Below are 18,113 nucleotides of genomic sequence, written 5' to 3' on the forward strand. Positions count from 1 at the left end.
TTTGTAGAGACGTGGCTTCACCATGTTGCCCAGTCTGGTCTCAAACTCCTGGGCTCAAGTGATCTTCCCACCTTGGCTTCCTAAAGTGTTGGGATTATAGCCATGAGCCACCGTGCCTGACCTCCAGATTACTTTCCAGAAAGAATGTGGTGATTTCTGCTCTCACCAAAACTTTGAGAGAATGTGTCTCTGTATATTTTCACTAGGATGAAAGGATTATTATTCTATGTGTTTTTATCTTAGAAATTTGATAGGTAAAAATTCCATTGCTTATTTTTTGGAAATAATGTCATGGTGACTATAAAATCCTCTCTTGATGCCACAGCTTGAGATACGTCACACTCGTAGCGGGTGTGTGTGTGTGTGTGTGTGTGTGTCTGTCTGTTTCTCTCTGTTTCTCTTGTTTCTTGTGGCTTTATTCTAGTTTCCCTTTGACTAATTATTCTTCCTGTCCAGGAATGATACTGTGCGCTTTGCTTTGGATGTCCTGGCTATTCTTACTGTGGTGCCAAAAATCCAGCTCCAGTTAGCAGAGTCAGTGGACGTGTTGGATGAGGCTGGATCTACAGTCTCTACCGTAGGTAGGTTGTACTTTGCCATTTTTGTTGTTTCTTGATCTGGATTTTTTTTTTTTTTTTTTTTTTTTTTTTTTTTTTTTTTTTTTTTTTTTTTTTTTTTTTTTTTACTCTGGTTATGGTTACTTGCCTGACCTAATTTTGGGATTTTAGAACAAAAAGTAGTAGAGGGGGACTGATTGTCCTTTGTAAGGAGTACCATTCAGCAGAATATGAACTAATTAAAAAAATTGCAAATGTAGCACCACATAGATTCATGTAAGAGAGTCATGTTGGTAAACTTGGGTTTTCTGAGTAGTACTGGCATTTCTGCTATACTGGTACATTATAGCTTTCCTGAAAGCTTACAGTCTGAACAGTTTTGCACTAAAAATATGTGGGAAAAATGAGTTGAAGCAGATAGTAAAAAACTTATAGCTTTCCAGGAATAAAAGGGAGAAAATAACAAAGTAAGCAATTTTGTAACCTGAATCAGTAATTGGCAGGTAGCTCAAAATGGGTAGAAACAATCATACATTAAAAAAAAAAAGGAAAATATACTTTGATAATATGCTTTATTAAGAGCAAGGCTGATGAGGGCACTGCTGGGGTGAGCATGGGAAGTCATGTGACTGGAGACAAGATGCAGAATAGAACTAAGACGCAGGCATTTGTTTTTAATTTTATTAAAATACAGTGGAAAGGGTTCTGCTTCCACAGTAGCAGCCCAACTGAGGGCTTTCTCCTTTCCTAAGGTTTTAGTTTATTAAAATTAAAATTAATCAACCAGAAAGGCCAGGTGCAGTGGCTCTTGTCTGTAATCCCAGCACTTTGTGGGACCAAGGCGGACTGATCACCTGAGGTCAGGAGTTTGAGACCAGCCTGGCCAACATGGCAAAACCCTGTCTCTACGAAAAACACAAAAATTAGCCAGGCATGGTGGCGGTTGCCTGTAATCCCAGCTACTCAGGAGGCTGAGGCAAGAGATTCACTGGAACCTGGGAGGTGGAGGTTGCAGTGAGCCAAGATCACTCCACGGCACTCCAGCCTGGGTGACAGAGTGAGACTCTGCCTCAAAATAAATAAATAAATAAATAATAAACCAGAAAAAATTGCACATGAAGCTTGATGACTTTTCCATAATTATTATATCATTTTCCTATTTAATAACTGCATATGAGATATTATGTCATAAAAATACATTACAGTAGAACTAATTGTACTTTAAACAATTCCTTGCAGTTTTTACAAAAGTAACAGTTTTTTTAAAGTAAAACAAAGTGGAACATCAAATTTTGACTCTGGAGCAACTATTGAAGTTGGCTATTAGTTTTATGATGAGTGATACATAATTTTTTTCCCCATTAGGTATCAGCATTATTTTGGGAGTGGCTGAGGGTGAGTTCTTCATCCATGATGCTGAAATTCAGAAGTCAGCACTTCAGATTATCATCAATTGTGTGTGTGGCCCGGATAACCGAATATCCAGTATTGGCAAATTTATCTCTGGTACTCCTCGGAGAAAGCTGCCTCAGAACCCCAAAAACAGTGAGCACACCCTGGCCAAGATGTGGAACGTGGTTCAGTCCAACAATGGCATCAAGGTGCTTCTGTCCTTATTGTCCATTAAGATGCCCATCACAGATGCAGACCAGATCCGGGCCCTGGCCTGCAAGGCCCTGGTGGGCCTGTCTCGCAGTAGCACTGTCCGGCAGATCATCAGTAAACTGCCGCTTTTCAGCAGCTGCCAGATCCAGCAGCTGATGAAGGAGCCTGTGCTGCAGGACAAGCGTAGTGACCATGTCAAGTTCTGCAAGTATGCTGCTGAACTCATTGAACGGGTGTCAGGAAAACCACTGCTGATTGGCACTGATGTTTCTCTAGCACGACTGCAGAAAGCAGATGTTGTTGCCCAGTCAAGGATCTCCTTCCCTGAGAAAGAGCTGCTTTTGTTGATACGAAACCATCTTATTTCTAAAGGGCTTGGAGAAACAGCAACTGTGCTAACAAAAGAGGCTGACCTGCCCATGACTGCTGCCTCCCATTCTTCTGCCTTTACCCCAGTCACTGCTGCTGCTTCTCCTGTCTCTCTTCCCCGAACCCCTCGTATCGCTAATGGCATTGCAACTCGACTAGGTACCCATGCTGCTGTGGGTCCCTCTGCCCCTTCTGCCCCCACTGCCCATCCTCAGTCACGGCCCCCCCAGGGTCCACTAGCTCTGCCTGGCCCATCTTATGCAGGCAACTCCCCTTTGATTGGTAGGATCAGTTTTATCAGAGAGAGGCCATCACCCTGCAATGGCAGGAAAATCAGAGTGTTGCGGCAGAAGTCGGACCATGGTGCCTACGGCCAAAGCCCAGCCATAAAAAAGCAGCTGGACAGACATCTTCCTTCCCCACCTAAGCTGGACAGTATAATCACAGAATATCTTAGAGAACAACATGCTCGCTGCAAGAATCCAGTTGCTACCTGCCCACCTTTCTCTCTCTTTACTCCTCACCAATGTCCTGAGCCAAAACAGAGGCGGCAAGCGCCAATAAACTTTACCTCAAGGCTAAACCGCAGGGCATCGTTTCCAAAGTATGGAGGGGTGGATGGTGGATGCTTTGATAGGCACCTTATCTTTAGCAGGTAAGAAGAGGCCCCTTCTTACTCCCTGGGAATTGGAATGATTCTTTTATGTAAATCAAACTGTTTGGGCCCTATCAGCATAGTTGGCCTGAAATACCACTGATTGTCACTTTGTATATAATACAGGAACAATGTAGTTGTATCACCCTTTATCGACCATGGGTTCCTTATGTGCTCATTGGCAGTATATTGATACAATCCTGTGTATCAATATACTTTCTCAACTAGTATATTTTCTAGAATGTAGAAATTACTGTCCATAAGGAAGCTTCCAAACTTGTGCTGGTACAAATTGCTTCCTGTTCTGATTCTTGACAAATCTTACATAAAGGTTATGGGATGTCAGGTTTTAAACACGGGAATTTTTTTCTTCTTTTCAAGACGGAGTCTCTCTCTGTTGCCTAGGCTGGAGTAAAGGTTATGGGATCTCAGGTTTTAAACATGGGAATTTTTTTCTTGTTTTTGAGATGGAGTCTCTCTCTGTTGCCTAGGATGGAGTACAGTGGTGCAGTCTTGGCTCACTTAAACCTCTGCCTCCCAGGTTCAAGCGATTCTCCTGCCTCAGCCTCCTGAGTAGCTGCGATTACAGGCAGGCACCACCACATCTAGCTAATTTTTGTATTTTTAGTAGAGATGGAGTTTTACCATGTTGGCCAGGCTGGTCTTGAATTCCTGACTACCGCTCACCTCAGCCTCCTAAAGTGCTGGGATTACAGGCGTGAGCCACTGCATCTGGCCTAAACATGGGAATTTTTGTTATTTAAATTTGTAAGTGGAAATCTTTTTCTTATTTCAAATAAAAAGCAGTGAAGGTCACTGTGATTTTGGAAGAACCCATTTGAAATATTACTGCTCTGTGCTTTTTCTTCCATCCCAGCAGTTTGCTTTTTCTGAGTCCCTGCATATTCTTTGCCTCTGATTCTGTCTTTTTTTGCTTAGATTCCGTCCTATTTCAGTGTTCCGGGAAGCCAATGAAGATGAGAGTGGCTTCACCTGTTGTGCATTCTCAGCACGGGAGCGGTTCCTGATGCTTGGCACCTGCACAGGGCAGCTGAAGCTCTATAACGTGTTTAGTGGACAGGAGGAGGCCAGCTATAACTGTCACAACTCAGCCATTACACATCTTGAACCTTCCAGGGTAAGGGTTCCTTCCTAGGATGCTCTCAGTCATTCTTCTAAGATAAATTGATGAACTAGAGTAAAGGAGACTTACTCTTTATTGAGCTCTCTGTTTTAAATGAGTCATCAACTAGAAAGTCTAGTTGAGGTTGGCTCATATTTCAGATGGAGACTGAGGAATATGGCAGAGTTATTAGGAAGAAAGGAACCATCTTTGGCATCTTCTCATTTTTCCCCCCTCCTTTTTAACTTTTCTATTTTTGTGGTTAGTTCAGTAGAATTTAACATTCTCTATAGTTATTTTCTAGGACATTATAGTTATATACATTCAAATCCTAGTGGCTTCTGACCATTTCTTGGTTTCTGGGGGTTTTAAAATTTTCTCTTTAATTCAACAACATTTTTATGCATATATTTAAAAATGCTAATGATAGGTAGTGATATCTACATGCATGTACATGCATGGTTACCCACCTTGGACCTTTTTCTTTTAGGATGGGTCCCTGCTGCTGACGTCTGCTACTTGGAGCCAGCCTTTGTCTGCACTTTGGGGAATGAAATCAGTATTTGATATGAAGTATGTATCTGCTTTTGGATCCTAATCTGTGCTTTATTTGCCTAGTTAAATATCCCCTTCATTTGGTTCTTAGACTGGAAGCCTTTTGAGGAAAGAGGAATGCTGTCAGTTATTGTTAACTTCTCTCTTCCTCATCTGAGACTCATGTTTAATAATAAGATGTTATCTTTCTTAATTCCTAGGTATTTTTATGAGGTATGTACATTATTATGCAGAAGACCCTGACCCAGAATTTATGTATTTTCCCATGTTCACATAGGACATTGCACTCTTCTTTCTTTCTCTTTTTGAGACGGCATCTCACTTTGTCAGGTTGGAGTGCAGTGGCACAAGCATGACCCACTGCAACCTCTGCCTCCCAGGCTTAAGTGATTCTTCCACCTCAGCCTGCTGAATAGCTGGGGCCACAGGCGTGTGCTGCCACACCTGGCTAATGTTTTGCATTTTTGGTAGAGATAGGGTTTCAACATGTTGCCCAGGGTGGTCTCGAACTCTTGAGCTCAGGTGACCCACTTGCCTCAGCCTCCCAAAATGCTGGGATTATAGGAGTAAGCTACCATGCCGGCCCCTTTGCTTCATGTTTCAAAGACACATGTGCGCTATTTGTCATTTCTGTAAGGAATTCCCATTCATTTTATTTTGTCTGCTTGGACAAACTGATAGAAGGAATTTTCTTTTTAATCTAAGTGTATGATTATTTCCTCTTTGGGAGTCCAGGATCTTTAGGTGAGTGTGATTGTGCAAGAGTCTGGGGGTCACCCATATTTCAGTTGGTTGCAGGAATATGTCCTCAATGTCTGTCACTTCAGTGCTCCTGTTGTTTGTCCATAGGCATTCCTTCACAGAAGATCACTATGTTGAGTTCAGCAAGCACTCCCAGGATCGAGTCATCGGCACAAAAGGCGACATCGCCCACGTAAGTACTTAAGAACCACTGTTTTCAAGCTGATTATGCCTGTTTGTTCATACTGAAATCTTCTTGGTAGAATGTGGGGACCTAAGTTCTTTGGGCAAATAAAAGTTACTCAATGATATTCCTTTCAGTTACAATCTCAAAGTATGATAACATAGTTCTGAGCTGTATGGGAAAAATGTATAAGGGCTAAATGTGACATTGAGAAGGATGTCATTAGCACTGCAGATATTTTTTAATTCTTAGTTTTAGATTAGAAATGAAGTCCTGCCTTTATGGACCCTCACTGGGGAGACAATAAAGAATCAAATATATGGTAAATTTAGGTGGTAAGTATTGCAGAGAAAATGAAAGCAGGGTAAGAGGTAAGAAATGCTTGTTGGTGGTGTGGGGAGACTTCTCTTTTATCTGGGGTAGACAGCATCACTGATGGGGTAGTGTTTAAGCAGAGCCTTGAAGGAAATGTGAGGTTCAGGAAGATACCTGGAGGAACAGTGCAAGGCACAGGAAATGGCAAGGGAAAAGCCCTCGCTTGGGAGGTGGGAGGAGAGGAGGGTAAGAGCTGAGGTCAGTGAGGGGCCCATATCCAGTAACATCTTGCAGGTGGTAGTTAGGGCCTTCAGCTTTTCTTTTGAGTGAAATGAAGACACTGGAGGGTGAGTAGAGGATACATGCGTGGATGTAAAGTTCTTAAAGTATGACTAAGGTTTTTGTGAGAGAAGCAAGAGCAGCCTTCCAGGTTGGAGAGGGTGATGTACCACCTGACACATGAGAGGAACTATGGGTTTGGGCCTGGGTAGGCCTGGTAGAGGCTGGGAGAAAGAAGGGGCCTTGGCTCAGGGATTTTGGACACATGAAGTTTGACATTCTGTTAGACATTCAAGTAGAGAATAGGGATTGAATACAAAAGTTGGGAGTTGCGGGTGTAGTGGCTTGTGCCTGTAATCTCAGCGCTTTGGGAGGCTGAGGTGGGAGGATCACTTGAGGCCAGGAGTTCGACCAGCCTGGGCAACGTAGAGAGACTTTCCTCATCTCTGCACAAAATAAAATTGGCTGGGCTTGGTGGCACATGCCTTTGGTCCCAGCTACTCAGGAAGCTGAGGTGGGAGGGGTACTTGAGCCCATGAGTTGAAGGCTGCTGTGAGCTGTGATTATGTCACTGTACTCCAGCCTGAGCAAGTGAGTGAGACCCTGTCTCTGAAAACAAAAACAACAAAAAATTGGGAGTTCAGAAGAGAGGTGTGGGTTGAGAAATATAAATGTGAGACTTATTCACATATTGATAGTATTTATTTATTTATTTTTGAGACGAGTCTTGCTCTGTTGCCCAGGCTGCAGTGCAGTGGCAGGATCACAGCTCACCACAGCCTTGACTGCCTGGACTCAAGCAATCCTCTTAGCTCAGCCTCCTGAGTAGCTGGGACTACAGGTGTGCACCATCACACATGGCTATTTTTTTTTGTATTTTTGTAGAGACAGGGTCTTCCCACGTTGCCCAGGCTGGTCTTGAACTCCTGAATTCAAGTGATCCACCTTCCTTGGTCTCCCAAAGTGTTGGGATTACAGGCATGAGTTACTGTCCCCAGCTGATTGTATTTAGAGCCACAAACTTATCTGAGATCATCAAGGAGACTAGAGAAGAGTTGTGAGTCATAGAACCCTGGCATGTGCCAGTATTTAGGAGTTGCCAGATGAGGAACTTGGGAAGGAAATCAAATATAGTGACCAGTAAGGCAGAATGGAACCCTGAGAGAAAGAGGTGCCCAGCTGGGAGTGTGGTGGCTCACGCTTGTAATCCCAGCACTTTGTGAGTATAAGCTGTTTTGGAAGGACGCTAAGAGAAAGCTATTACATTAGCCCTAATCATTGAGCATGATTTATCAAAAAGTAGGGGAAGGATGCGGGCAAGAGAGCTGTGGCAATGCGAACTGAGGTAAGTGTACTTCCCCAGGTCCTGTGATGCCACTGCTCTTCATCCAGAGCACCTCTGTGCTCTTAAAGAGGAGACAGTGCTGGCTGGACACGGTGACTCACGTCTGTAATCCCAGCTCTTTGGGAGGCTGAGGCAGGTGGATCACAAGGTCAGGAATTTGAGACTCTCCTGGCCATTATGGTGAAACCCTGTCTCTACTAAAAATACAAAAATCAGCTGGGCGTGGTGACATGTGCCTGTAGTCCCAGCTACTCAGGAGGCTGAGGCAGAAGAATCACTTGAACTTGGGAGGTGGAGGTTGCAGTGAGCTGAGATCACACCACTGCCCTCCAGCTTGGGCAACAGAGCAAGACTGTGTCTCAAAAAAAAAGTGTCCTAAGAGCCAAGGGAAGACTGTGCTTCAAGGAAGGTTTGATCAGCTGGATCAGAAACTGCTAATGAGTTGTATAAGCTGAGAACTGAGAGGTGATCTTTGATTGAACAATGTGTTAATCATGTCAAGAAATAGTTCGGAGGTTGAGGTGAGAGTCTGAGACCAGCCTGGGCAACAGAGTGAGACCCCTGCCTCTACAAAAAAAGAAAATTAGCTGGGTGCTATGATGCGAACCTGTAGTCTTAGGTACTTGGGAGGCTGAGGTGGGAGGATCACTTTGAGCCCAGGAGGTTGAGGCTGTGGTTAACTGTTCATAGCATTGCACTGCAGCCTGGGTGACAGAGAGAGAGAGGGAGAGAGAGAGAGAGAGACCCGGACTCAAAAACAACAACAAAAACTCTGTACACTGGTGGGGCAATAACCTTGTTAGAATTGGTTCATGAGAACAAGGGAGAAATGGACACACAATATGGATAATTTTTTTGAACTGTTTTACTGAAAAATGAAGCAGAAAAGTAGGGTACTAGCTTGAGGGAGGGATATGAAGTGGTAAAGGGCAGGTTTCCTCTTTGACAACCAGACAAACGTAAGCAATGGGGAAAGGATTCCCTTTTTAATAAATGGTGTTGGGAAAACTGGCTAGCCATATGCAGAAAACAAACTGGACGCCTTCCTTATACCTTATGTAAAAATTAACTCAAGACAGATTAAAGACTTAAATGTAAAACCCAAAACCATAAAAACCCTAGAAGAAAACCTGGGCAATACCATTTAGGACATAGACATGGGCAAAAACTTCATGATGAGAACACCGAAAGCAATTGCAACAAAAGCCAAAATTGACAACTGGGATTTAATTAAACTAAAGAGTTTCTGCACAGCAAAAGAAACTATCATGAGAGTGAACAGGCAGCCTGCAGAATGGGAGAAAATTTTTGCAATCTGTCCATCTGACAAAAGTCTAATATCCACAGTCTTAAACAAATTTACAAGAAAAAAACAACTCCATCAAAAAATGGGGAAAGGATATGAACAGACAATTCTCAAAAAGACATTTATGTGGCCAAAAAACATATGAAAAAAAGCTCAACATCACTGATGATTAGAGAAATGCAAATGAGGGTGGGGAGCAGTGGCTCATGCCTGTAATCCCAGCACTTTGGGAGGTCGAGGCAGGCGGATCACCTGAGGTCAGGAGTTCGAGACAAGCCTGGCCGACATGGTGAAACCCCATCTTTACTAAAAACAAAAAAATTAGCTGAGCATGGTGCCGTGGGCCTGTAGTCCCAGCTACTCAGGAGGCTGAGGCAGGAGAATCACTTGAACCCAGGAGGTGGAGGTTGCAGTGAGCTGAGATCATGCCACTCGCTGCACTCCATACTGGGTGACAGAGTGAGACTGTCTCAAAAAACAAAAACAAAAAACCACCGCAATGAGATACTATCTCATAACAGTCAGAATGGCAATTATTAAAAAGTCAAGAAACAATAGATGCTGGTAAGGCTGTGGAGAAATAGGAATGTTTTTATACTGTTGATGGGAATGTAAATTAGTTCAACCATTATGGAAGACAGTACGGTGATTACTCAAGGATCTAGAACCAGAAATACCATTTGACCCAGCAATCCCATTACTGGTATATACCCAAAGGAATATAAATCATTCTACTTTAAAGACACATGCATATGTATGTTTACTGCAGCACTATTTACAATAGCAAAGACATGGAACCAACCCAAATGCTTATCAATGATAGACTAGATAAAGAAAATGTGGTACATATAAACCATGGAATACTATGCAGTCATAAAAAGGAATGAGGTCATGTCCTTTGCAGGGACATGGATAAAGCTAGAAGATGTCATCCTCAGCAAACTAACACAGAAACAGAAAACCAAACACCACATGTTCTCACTCATAAGTGGGAGTTGAACAATGAGAACACATGGACACAGGGAGGGGAACATCACACACTGGGACCAGTTTGGGGGTGGCGGGCTAGGGGAGGAGAGCATTAGGACAAATACCTAATGCAGGCGGGGCTTAAAACCTAGATGACGAGTTGATAGATGCAGCAAACCACCATGGCACATGTATACCTGTGCAACAAATGTGCACATTCTGCACATGTATCCTGGAACTTAAATAAAAAAGTCAACAAGGTCAAGTAATAAAGAAGGTACCTTGCAATCTCTACTTCCACAACAGGAATTCAGGCTCAGTCAATACTTTTTCCTATTACCAAATGTAATTAAGGTATAAGGCTCTCCCTGTTACAATAAATGATTAAACCTATCAGTAAATAACTTCACATAGGTCTGGAAGGAAAAAGAAAAAGTGTGTTGGGGGGAGATTTTCCCCCTCAACTTTTCATTTGAAAATGTTCAAATATACAAAGAAATGAAAAGAATAGTTCATATACCTACTACCTAGATTTATCAATTTGGTATTTTGCCATATTTTTTATGTAAATGTGTTTTTCTGAACCATTTGAAAATTGCAAGCATCATGACATTTTACGGCTGTCTTACAGCATGTGTCTCCTAACAATGACATTTATTTCACAATCACACTGTTATTAAATCTAAGAAAATTTGTAATCCCCTAAATAATCATCTAATATCCCGTCCATACTCACTCAGTTTTCTCAATTATTCCTGATGTGTTTGGTTTCAGTTTTTTAATCAACCAGGATCCAGCCAAGATTCACATATTACATTTGGTTGTTAGGACTTACTAGTGTTTTAAAGCCAAGAACCATTTTTCCAGTTTTCATGACAGTGACTTTTGAAGAGACCAGGACAGTTTTCTTTTCTCATGATCTGGATTTGTTTGATTGTTTCCTCGTGGTGTCTCCTTATTTGTTCCTGTATTAACGAAGAATTTTTTTTTTTTTTAAAGATTGGAAATATTACAGCATGCCTGTCTATAAGCTGATGAGAAAGATCTGGTCTCTGCATGGATTGTACATTATATAGACTTTGGAAACTTTTAATATGGCGGGGCTAAAATATGTACATTGGGAGATTTTTAAGGAGAAAAGGATGTTTCATTGATGCCTTTCTCCGAAAAGTAACCCTTCAGGAGTATTCGGTGGTAATCATTGATCCATATGGAGAATTTCTGTGTTAATCTTAGAAACTACTTTGCACATTTTCTCTCTAAATTTGTCAATGGATGGATTGGTCTGATTTTTCTCTTCCTACCCCTTCTTCTCTAAAGATTTATGATATTCAGACTGGCAACAAGCTGTTGACTCTGTTTAACCCAGATCTTGCCAACAACTACAAGAGGAACTGTGCCACCTTTAATCCTACAGATGATCTTGTCTTAAATGATGGCGTCCTCTGGGATGTCCGCTCTGCACAGGCCATCCACAAATTTGACAAGTTTAATATGAACATCAGTGGTGTTTTCCATCCGAATGGGCTGGAGGTGATCATTAATACTGAGATTGTATCCTTTACACTCGTGTCTTACCTTCTTGTCTGGTTGGTTGTGCAGGAATAATTTGTTTTATCTCTCCACCAATACCTGGTTTAAGTATCCACACTGGTAATAATATGGTACCTGTCCTTTGGTTTGAAATGTTAGTGAAATCTCCAAAGCACTGTTGCCAAAGTTAGTAACTACTTACAACTTTCAGTAGCATGTTTTCTATGTATTTGATAAGAGTGACCAGTTTTCTACTTCCCAATTCTCCAATTGAATTAGCTTTTATCTGTCTTCAGAAGGATTTTACTTTTGCTCTATAAAAATCAGTTGCCTGCTGGGCATGGTGGCTCGCGCCTGTTATCCTAACACTTTGAGAGGCCAAGGCAGGCAGATCACGAGGTCAGGAAATCGAGACCACTCTGGCCAACATGGTGAAACCCTGTCGCTACTAAAATACAAAATAATTAGCTGGGCGTGGTGGCTGGCACCTGTAGTCCCAGCTACTCAGGAGGCTGAGGTAGGGGAATCGTGTGAACCTGGGCGGCGGAGGATGCCATGAGCCGAGGTCGTGCCACTGCACTATAGCCTGGGTGACAGAGCAAGACTCTGTCTCAAAATAAATAAATAAATAAATAAATAAATAATAAATAAATCAGTTGCCACATAAGAGGAAAATGAAATACTACTGTTGGGAGGAAAAGAGCTCATAAAGCCTTCATGTATATGAGGATACCCTAGGGTATTTTCAGAGACATTCAGTAATACGCATTCTACATGTATTTGTTTCACCTTAATCTCATTGACTTTTTTTTTTTTTTCTTTTTTTTTTTTTAAGATAGGGTTTCACCATGATGGCCAGGCTGGTCTTGAACTCTTGACCTCAGGTGATCCACCCACCTTGACCTCCCAAAGTGCTAGGATTATAGGCGTGAGCCATCGCGCCCAGCCGATCTCATTGACTATACCTGGCAGAGGGAAAAAAGTGATATTTTAAAATTTCCTTCCATGAGATAAGTTTTGTGTAAAACAGTTTTCCTTGACCATTCCACTTCTAGTGGGACCTTCGAACTTTTCATCTTTTGCATACTGTTCCTGCTCTGGATCAGTGTCGCGTGGTGTTCAATCACACAGGAACAGTGATGTATGGAGGTAATAAACCTTATCCTTCATTCTCTTTCCCTCTCCTCTACCCCTTCACTTAATTTAATACTTCCTTTTTGGAACCATCTCTCACTTGTGAATTGGAAAGCATTTGAAAGTTGTAACATAAAAGATAAAAAATTTATAGTACAAATTGTGACAAAGGAGATGAAAATAAGGTTGATTTAGGGCGAAAGGCAACTGACTTTGAAGATAATAAGGAAATCTTGTATGGAAAGAAACTTCATGCAGTATTTTCCAGTGTATCACATTACGAACTTAAGACCTGTGCACTTGTCCTCTTGTGGTGTTGTAAGCCTTGTAAGTACTGTAACACTTCTTGGAGGTAGATGAGAAGCTGAGGATATTTGTAATAATAGATGGGATATGCAAGGAAGATGCTCTGAGAGGAGCTAACTAGATGCAGAGTAGATTTATGTACAAGGGAATTTGTATGTAAACCTATATACAAGTAGATTGTCTTTATTGGCCATTAACATTTTCTGCATTTCTGAAGAGGGGATGTTTATGATTCTTAATAGTGCTTTCTCCTCCTCTCCCCCCTCAAGCTATGTTGCAGGCAGATGATGAAGATGACTTAATGGAAGAGAGGATGAAAAGCCCCTTTGGGTCATCTTTCCGAACATTTAATGCAACTGACTACAAACCTATAGGTAAGCAGGAAGGGACAGACATTGATCATTTTGTCATGTTTTGGTGTTTCTTATTTACGAGGCTTCATTTTCTGGGAGGCCTGTACTTTTCTATTGAAAAACGGAGGAGTTATGGAAATAATTTTGAGCAATCATCCTGAATTCCTTTAGAGGAAAAGCAGGTTTTTTTTTTTTTTTTTTGATGCCATGACTCAGAAAAGTAGGTTTTAAGATCACAGTACTAATCTAATCCCAAACCTTCTCACATTCTATTTTCTAGCAACCATTGATGTAAAACGGAACATCTTTGACCTCTGTACAGACACCAAAGACTGCTATCTTGCTGTCATTGAGGTAAAGGGAGCTTGCAGAGGCCCTGCTCTGTTGTTCTGATGTTTAGGATAATTTTTAAGTTGTACTACAGACATTTTGTCTGATATAAGATGTAAAGTCAATACATTCCTGAAGGTAGATTATTAATAACCTATTCATTTGATTGGTCTTGGGAGATGTACTGTATAAAGAGAATAAGAAAATCACAATATAACACAGCTTAGAGTGTCCTCTCTCCATTTTTTCTGCACTCATGGTGTCATCCCTTTCTCAGAGGAATCTGGATTTCTCACTAGAGCAAGACTGGTTTATTCCAAGGGTGCTGATCCCTCACTGCTTGAGTCTTTTCATTCTGTTTTTCTTTCCTTTTGTGTCTTAGGTATAACATTTTCAGAGTCAGCTCAAGAATTTGGGGTATCAGAAGCTTTGATAATTAGTGGTCCAGGGTCATGGACACTAGTCAGGGCTGAGGTGTGGATGTGGGCCTTCTGAAAACTAACTGCTCTTTGTGCACTGGGTGTTCTATTCCAGAATCAAGGCAGCATGGATGCCCTGAACATGGACACAGTATGCAGGCTGTATGAAGTGGGCAGGCAGCGTCTGGCAGAGGATGAGGATGAAGAGGAGGACCAGGTCAGTGGTCTTTGAGGTTTCTTTCTGCTGAACAGTGCTTAATAGAGGTTATGCTCTGCTTTTTGCTGTAGAAGGTTTTAAAGGTATAGTCAACCTTTGCTACCTGTTGCCATATTCATAAGGCCTGTCATGTACCTCTGATCACTGAAACTCAGAAGTTTTATTACAGGATTTTCACCAGTACATGATGATCCTGTACATTCTATTTGTGGATCAATTTAAAGCTTAGCAATCTCTGATTTTTGAGAAAGAAGTTTCGCTCTTGTTGCCCAGGCTGGAGTGCAATGGTGCAGTCTTGACTTGTTGCAGCCTCTGCCTCCTGGGTTCAAGTGATGTCCCTGCCTCAGCCTCCCAAGTAGCTGGAATTACAGGTACCCACCACCATGCCTATTTTTTTTTTAAGTTTTATTTTTAGTAGAGACTGGGTTTTACCATGTTGGTCAGGTTGGTGTTGAACTCCTGACCTCAGATGATCTGCCCACCTCAGCTTCTCAAAGTACTGGGAGTATAGAGTATAGGTGTGAGCCACCACACTCATCCTAGCAGTCTCTGATTTTCATTCAGAGATTTCTTTGTGCCCTGTTCTGGTTTCAGATAAGTATCCCTTTATATTCCCAATGTCAATAAAAAACAGAACAGTCACTTTGCTGAGATGGATTGTAGAAGTGGCTTAACCTTTATAAAATTCTGGTTTGCATTTTCTCAGTTTTACAGCAGTCTGTTATTAGGGTAAGAGTTGAACTTACAGGTAAAGATAAGATTTTGATGCTTTGAGAAATTAAACATATATAAAACGTGGGTAGATAGTATTATGTCCCTCAGTCTTTGCATTTTGTTTTCATAGGGAATTTCAATTTGTGGTTGTATTATGCTAGGCACTTGCCCTTGTGCTATGTCAGTATAGGTTCTGAAGAGTTTCTCAAACTTCTGAGTTTCAGCAGATTTTTTCCAGCCTACAGGGCTCACACCACATTCTCTTTCCAAGAGTATGTTCTCCAGTGCAGATTCTTTTGTCTTCTGAGAAATATTTATTGCTGAGTGAGTACTGTAAAGTTGAAAATGAACGACTAGGTTTTGACTTTCTCTTGTTGCAGATACTAAAGCAGCTAAAAATGTTTTCTTTCCCAGATCTTGGGTTCATTTCTGTTTGTTCCCCCACTATCTTATTGTTTAGTCTTGGTGTTTTTTGTTGTCGTCGTTGTTTTTTTTTGAGATGAAAATTTCCTCCTGTTGCCCAGGCTGGGTGGAGTGCAATGGCACGATCTCGGCTCACTGTAACCTCCACCTCCCGGGTTCAAGTGATTCTCCCTATGTCAGACTCCAGAATAGCTGGGATTATAGGCACATGCCACCACACCCAGCTAATTTTAAAATATTTTTTTAGTAGAGATGGGGTTTCACCACCTGCCTTAGCCTCCCAAAGTGCTGGGATTACAGGCGTGAGTCACTGCGCCCAGCCAGCATTGTCTCCTCTTTAAGAGCACAGAGGTGCTCTGGTTGAAGAGCAGTGACATCACAGGACCAGGGGAAGTACACCTACCTCAGTTTGCATTGCCACAGCTCCCTTGCCCTCATCCCTCCCCTACTTTTTGATAAATCATGCTCAATGATTAGGGTTAATGTAATAGCTTTCTCTTAGCATCCTTCCAAAACAGCTTCTACTTACATTTAAAATATTTCTTTAATTGCAAGAATTTTTTAAAATGGTTATTTTTGCAAATGGTAATTTTGTAAGGATGCAAGTCTAATACTAGGGCAAAGGACCCATGTTTTTCTCTAATAGGACTTAGTACTGACTAAGCAAGGGTGTTTTGTTGTACTAGTTTGAGATTTCGCTGTGTGTTTTACTGTTGGGCTTTACAGGTTATGAGCATATCATTTGTTCTGTAAATCAGATCCTTTGAATACTTTATCACCTGTACATCAAAAGTGACACAGTATACCTAGATTAAATATGCCTGGGTAAAAAGCTAGAACAGAGACTCAACCTGCAATCCCGTGTGTGTGTTCTCTTGGTCTTCAGTGTTCTGACTGCCTAAGCATGCATTTTATTAGAGCTCAGAGATAATTAATGATCTGAAGAAATGGGCTTATGAGCAGAATGAGGAGACTCTTGTGTGGGGGCAGCTGGTGACCACTGTGGGATCAGAACAGAGCCTTCCTCAGGGCCTGGTAAAGGATAATTAGGCTGTAGAGTTTGAAACAACTTCACCAATTGCTGCCAAGGATTTTCCGGTGTAGAAGGGCTTTCCTTTACTGCTTTTCAGCTATATGGGCTCTATAGGAACCTTGGTTTCATGAGTAAGAGGAGCCAGCAGTATCTAAAAGCTCATGTGAGTTATGAGAGATGGAGAGATGGAGAGAGAAGGGAGAGATTTCTTCCCACTGCCTCTCGTGCACAGTGTGCCAGCTTGAATTTTTTAAAAACTCTCTTTGTAGGAAAACCAGTCTCTAGTTTTACTTTGCTTTGTAAGCTTCACCTGATTTAAAATTAGAGGCTTTTCATTTTCCTATGAATCATTTGCTATTCAAACTTTTGTCCTAGCCTGGATGTCTGTTCTCAGGTCTTCTCAGATGTTCCAGGTATGACTTACATGGCTCAGGGTTACAGGCACCTGTGACCAACACCTTTGAATTTGCCTTTTCACCATCGCAAAATAAATTCAGCAGCCTGAATGGTCAGCCGCCATCCAATAAAATGGTCCAGCATAAAGAACTTTATTGAGATATAATTGACATGCCATAAAATAGTTGTCCTTTGTCCTTAGGCTTAAATAAGTTGGGAAATTAAGAGGAAAGGATGAAAGGTACAGCTGTATCGATGAATGAAAACCTACCCAGTGTATGGGACAGCCATCAATATTTGGTTCCTAATGCTGCTAGTCTCCCTGTCTTCAGGCATTTGATGAAAGCAGAGATAAGCCAGTCACCTATTAAAGCTCATTATTATCTATTAGAAGTTTGATATCTGTGTTTTGTTCTTTTTTTTTTGAGATAGAATCTCACTCTGTCTTCCAGGCTGGAGTGCAATGGTGTGATCTCAGCTCATTGCAACCTCTGCCTCCCAGGTTCAAGCAATTTTCCTGCCTCAGCCTCCTGAGTAGTTGGAATTATAGGCATGCATCACCACACCTTGCTAATTCTGTATTTTTAGTAGAGATGGGGTTTTACCATGTTAGCCAGGTTGGTCTTGAACTCCTGACCTCAGGTGATCCATCTGCTTTGGCCTCCTAAAGTGCTGGGATTACAGGCATGAGCCCTGTGCCTGGCCTGGTGTCTGTGGTTTTAGAACTCAGTTCACCTTTGATTTGGCTTTTAGGAAAATTATCAAACCAAAGATGAGTAATTGATTATTGTTCCTAGATTTTGACAAGCCAATACATTTTAGCTAATTATAGTTAACCTTAAATTTATAAGAAAAAACCAACAAAAGAATAATGCTCTCTTTTCTCCTCCATTTTGAAATCTGGGACACACTGTGTGCCGTGCTTCCTGTGTGTTCTCCACTGCCTAGAAACAGATGGTAAGAGTCTTTACTGATTATACATACCTGGTCAGAGCTGAATGTGATGATTTCTGAAAGGCTCTTTTTCCTAAAGAATTAAAATGTAACTTGAGTTAGATTCTGCAAGTGAGGAAAGAAAAACACAAGCATTTATGACCCTGAAGTGAACCTATAGCTTTTAAGGACAGAAAAAGTATTTTTTAAAAAGTAGACATTTATGCATTTAGCAAAATATGACTTGTTTCATAAATTGTCAAATTATTAGGATCAGATTTGAATGCCTTTTTTTTTTTTTTTTTTTTTTTTTTTTTTT

The 18,113-nt window shown here is 41.4% G+C and overlaps 1 protein-coding gene across 11 annotated transcripts in view; it reads left to right on the forward strand.

Moving 5' to 3' along the window:
- Positions 1-18,113, forward strand: part of DCAF1 (DDB1 and CUL4 associated factor 1) — an 88,182-nt gene that overhangs the window by 58,150 nt on the left and 11,919 nt on the right. For all 11 annotated transcript variants that reach the window (XR_005200469.1, XR_005200472.1, XR_005200616.1 and 8 more), the window contains exons 12-21: positions 457-581; positions 1,923-3,186; positions 4,126-4,324; positions 4,800-4,882; positions 5,714-5,798; positions 11,324-11,557; positions 12,592-12,685; positions 13,246-13,350; positions 13,610-13,683; positions 14,194-14,295. Coding sequence is in view for 8 of the 11 variants with exons in the window: in XM_037738993.1 (XP_037594921.1) it covers positions 457-581; positions 1,923-3,186; positions 4,126-4,324; positions 4,800-4,882; positions 5,714-5,798; positions 11,324-11,557; positions 12,592-12,685; positions 13,246-13,350; positions 13,610-13,683; positions 14,194-14,295 (2,365 nt within the window). In the remaining 3 variants the exon portion in view is untranslated. The remainder of the gene's footprint in view (positions 1-456; positions 582-1,922; positions 3,187-4,125; positions 4,325-4,799; positions 4,883-5,713; positions 5,799-11,323; positions 11,558-12,591; positions 12,686-13,245; positions 13,351-13,609; positions 13,684-14,193; positions 14,296-18,113) is intronic.

The sequence above is a fragment of the Cebus imitator genome, unplaced genomic scaffold (assembly GCF_001604975.1).
Source record: "Cebus imitator isolate Cc_AM_T3 unplaced genomic scaffold, Cebus_imitator-1.0 Scaffold0, whole genome shotgun sequence".
Classification (NCBI taxonomy): Eukaryota; Metazoa; Chordata; class Mammalia; order Primates; family Cebidae; genus Cebus; species Cebus imitator.